We start from the raw sequence: 3,125 nt of genomic DNA, 5'->3' as shown, positions 1-3,125 counted from the left end.
AAGAAGGGCAGGATTGCTAATACAAAAATTGGAATTACAAAATAGGGATAGAATTACTCGTCAACGAACATCCGATGAAGTATCTCATTTTGAAACACAAGGGAGACATGAAGTTGATTTTGAATCAAGTGAGAGGTACAATCAAGCATTCCCTGTATTTGTGGAAATGAGTCACCAGAACGAAAATTCAAGAACAACAAAGTGTGTTCCTGAAACAGCTCATCCTACAAGCCAAAATAGGATAAATTTAGGTGGACAAGGCAACAGAGAAAATATACAAAACCCAACTGTATTTCTTAAGGATAATTTCTATAGATCCCAAATGCAGTTTTGACAACAACTGGATAGATTGAAAATGCCACAGATGTGTTATATTTGTCAGGAATGCTATCTACGAATGAAAGTGGTCCGTACGTCAGAAGGTCCAGTATGCAGTAGATGTTGACAAGAAAAGGGAAACAACTATCTTCTTCAAGGCTGTGATCAACCGGCCGCCTTCCGCAGGCAATTTCTAGTGTAACCGCCCCAAAGATGTATACGTCAGCTTCTGGACTGGTTTTCCCTGTTATGTAGCACTCTGGAGCAACATACCCTCGCGTGCCCGCCACCATGGTCGTATGGGAAGCCTCGTGGTCACGTTCCATCAGTCTCGCCAAACCAAAATTACCCAACTCTTCGTGGAGATAAACAAGAGCAGAGGCAATGTCACAGGCGATACTATATCTTCGGCTCCAATCCAGCGTATCCTCCTCTTCCCCAAAAATGTGTTTATCCAGACTCCCATTTGGCAAGTACTCGTAGACCAGAAGTAACTCTCCCTTTTCGTGGCACCATCCTAAAAGCCGCACAAGATTATGGTGTCTCAACCTGCTGATTGTTTGAACTTTGGAGACATACTCCTTTCTTCCTTGTCTCGATCCTTGAGCTATTCTTTTCACAGCCAGCGCGTCCACGGTGCCGGGCAGGATTCCTTTGTAAACGCTGCCGAAGCGGCCTTGTCCAAGCTTTTCTTTCTCGCAAAAATTTCCTGTCGCGGCACTGAGCTCGGCGTAGGAAAAGCTTCGGGGGCCATGAGAACAGCATTCGTCCAGCTCTCGATCGCTCTCTTCCCTAGCGTTACCTTCTGTTCCCCTTTTTCTTAAATACTGCCACCAGCGAACAACTATGAAGCCACATAGGACCACAACAACGAAGAACACGCATATCAAATAAACATTCACAGAAAATCTATTTGCATTGCCATTTCTAAGTAATTCACCAGGAGGTCCGACTTCCCATGAATATTCAGAAGTAAATTTCCAAACTTTTACGGTGTGCGTCTCTGTGTACTCTCCAGTGGCAGCCGAGAAGCCAATCTTGATGTACTCTGGTAGACAGTTGCTCAGATCTATTGTGTGGTTAAATAGAAGAATTTTGGGTTTAGAAGAATTATACCAGAGAAAGAAGTGCAGAACATTTTCTACACCGTCATAATCGACCCAGGCATCCCATGTCGCGTTTGTGAGATTTTGGTGTGTAGAGCGATTAAATAGACTGGATGTATTGAGCGGAAAAATGAACTTCGAGAAAATGCTATTGACGTCGATCCCAACATGATTGTCATCAGGATCCCAATCGTTGTTGTATGCATCAAACTCCACAGCAACCATCTGATAAGATGATTGTTTAAAGCTTTCCTCATTATACAAGCCAAGAAATCCACCATAAGCGTCCTCTGGTGGTTCCAGTTCGAATGGTGCCATGAAGAGCGCAAGTCCATCTCCATGATTATCGTATATTTCATTGTTCAGATCAATATTGAATTGAAAGTAAGTTGAAAAATTGGCCAGAGCCCCAGTAGACCTATTCCATAGCGGAATACGGTCAGTATAATACGCCCAGCCGGAACTGTTCTTAAGGTTCCCTGATGCTTCATTTCGTGTAAGCTGCCGGGCTCCTTGATTACTCTCTTGATATGTTGCATCATTTTTCCTTTCTATACCTGTTAGAGGAGGGAAGCTAAAAGTAACGTTTCCTGCATGCGATGATAATAGGAAAAGAGCAACACAGGTTAAGAAAAGGAAGGCCCGTGTAGGGTGAGTGAATTTAGCCATCCTAATATTTGATTTAGAGGGTCTCTGAGGGTAATTTGTTAGCAAATATATTTTGTAGTGCCTTTCATAGGAAGAAGGCTATTGCAATTGTTCGGCCGATTCCATTTCGAGATAGGAACGAACGCATAGGCCTCTCTCTTCATTATTATCTTACAGGATTAGGACCTGCCGATTCGTTAGTCGGGATTTGATCGTTAATTTGATAGGTAGTCTATCTAGTATGTAGAGGTGAGGCTTTTAAAATTCAGTAGTTGACCTTCCAACAAATGGTGCAAACATGCTATTGCAGAATTTGTCTGCAACCAAGCTTTAAACTTGGATATTCAAATAAACAAAGCCATCATAGTAGCTAAAACTTAAAAAAGCATGAAATTCAAGGAAGTAATTGCCATAGCTTGATTCAATACAACCAAAAATTTGCAAAAGAAGTAGTCATCAATAATTATATATAGTTACAAAACAATAAGAATTAATTTTAGATGGTTTCAGTGTTAAAGTCAATTTTTTCAGTTTCTCTTAGTTGACTGTATAGGTTATGCTAAGCATACCAAGGCTATCATGTTATATTTTTTTTCAATGTATTTGTACTCCAAGTTTAGAAAATATGAATTGTTGGATCTTAATTTAATTCCTAATCCAAGCTTGCTATTTTGGAAATGAGTGTTTGATTCCATTTTCTTTTAGAAAGTCTTGCATTGAACTTTCTTGTGTCATAACTTTGTGGACAATGTGTTGGTCTAGGTATTCTCTGTTGAAATCTCTTGTGTCATTCTTTTTTGGGCAATACATTGATCCAAGCATTCTATGCTCATTCGCCAAATCTTTCTTAGCAATTGATGTCTTTTCTACCTCATCTTCAGAATTTTTTGTGTCACTTTAAGATGTGCAAACTTATAAAATAGCATATCTATGCCAATTTTTAAAATAGATATTTGACTAATAGCGTAATATAAAGTAGATCTTTCTTTCTAATTGATTTTTCTATCATTCCCCCTACACAACACGCAGTGGATTCACAACAATAAAATAAGC

At 39.8% G+C, this 3,125-nt stretch overlaps 1 protein-coding gene across 1 annotated transcript; it reads right to left on the bottom strand.

Moving 5' to 3' along the window:
• Positions 1-296: 296 nt before the first annotated feature.
• LOC149558923 (L-type lectin-domain containing receptor kinase IX.1-like) lies at positions 297-2,093 on the bottom strand. Its single transcript, XM_089831123.1, has one exon. The coding sequence runs from the start codon at positions 2,091-2,093 to the stop codon at positions 297-299; it is 1,797 nt and encodes a 598-aa protein (XP_089687249.1).
• Between the last annotated feature and the right edge of the window lie 1,032 nt (positions 2,094-3,125).

This window comes from Cupressus sempervirens, chromosome 5 (assembly GCF_028749045.1).
Source record: "Cupressus sempervirens isolate cs-2001-9-10 chromosome 5, ASM2874904v1, whole genome shotgun sequence".
In the NCBI taxonomy this organism is placed as follows: Eukaryota; Viridiplantae; Streptophyta; class Pinopsida; order Cupressales; family Cupressaceae; genus Cupressus; species Cupressus sempervirens.
Note: the sequence above shows the minus strand (reverse complement) of the source record. Positions and strands in the feature narration are given on the sequence as shown.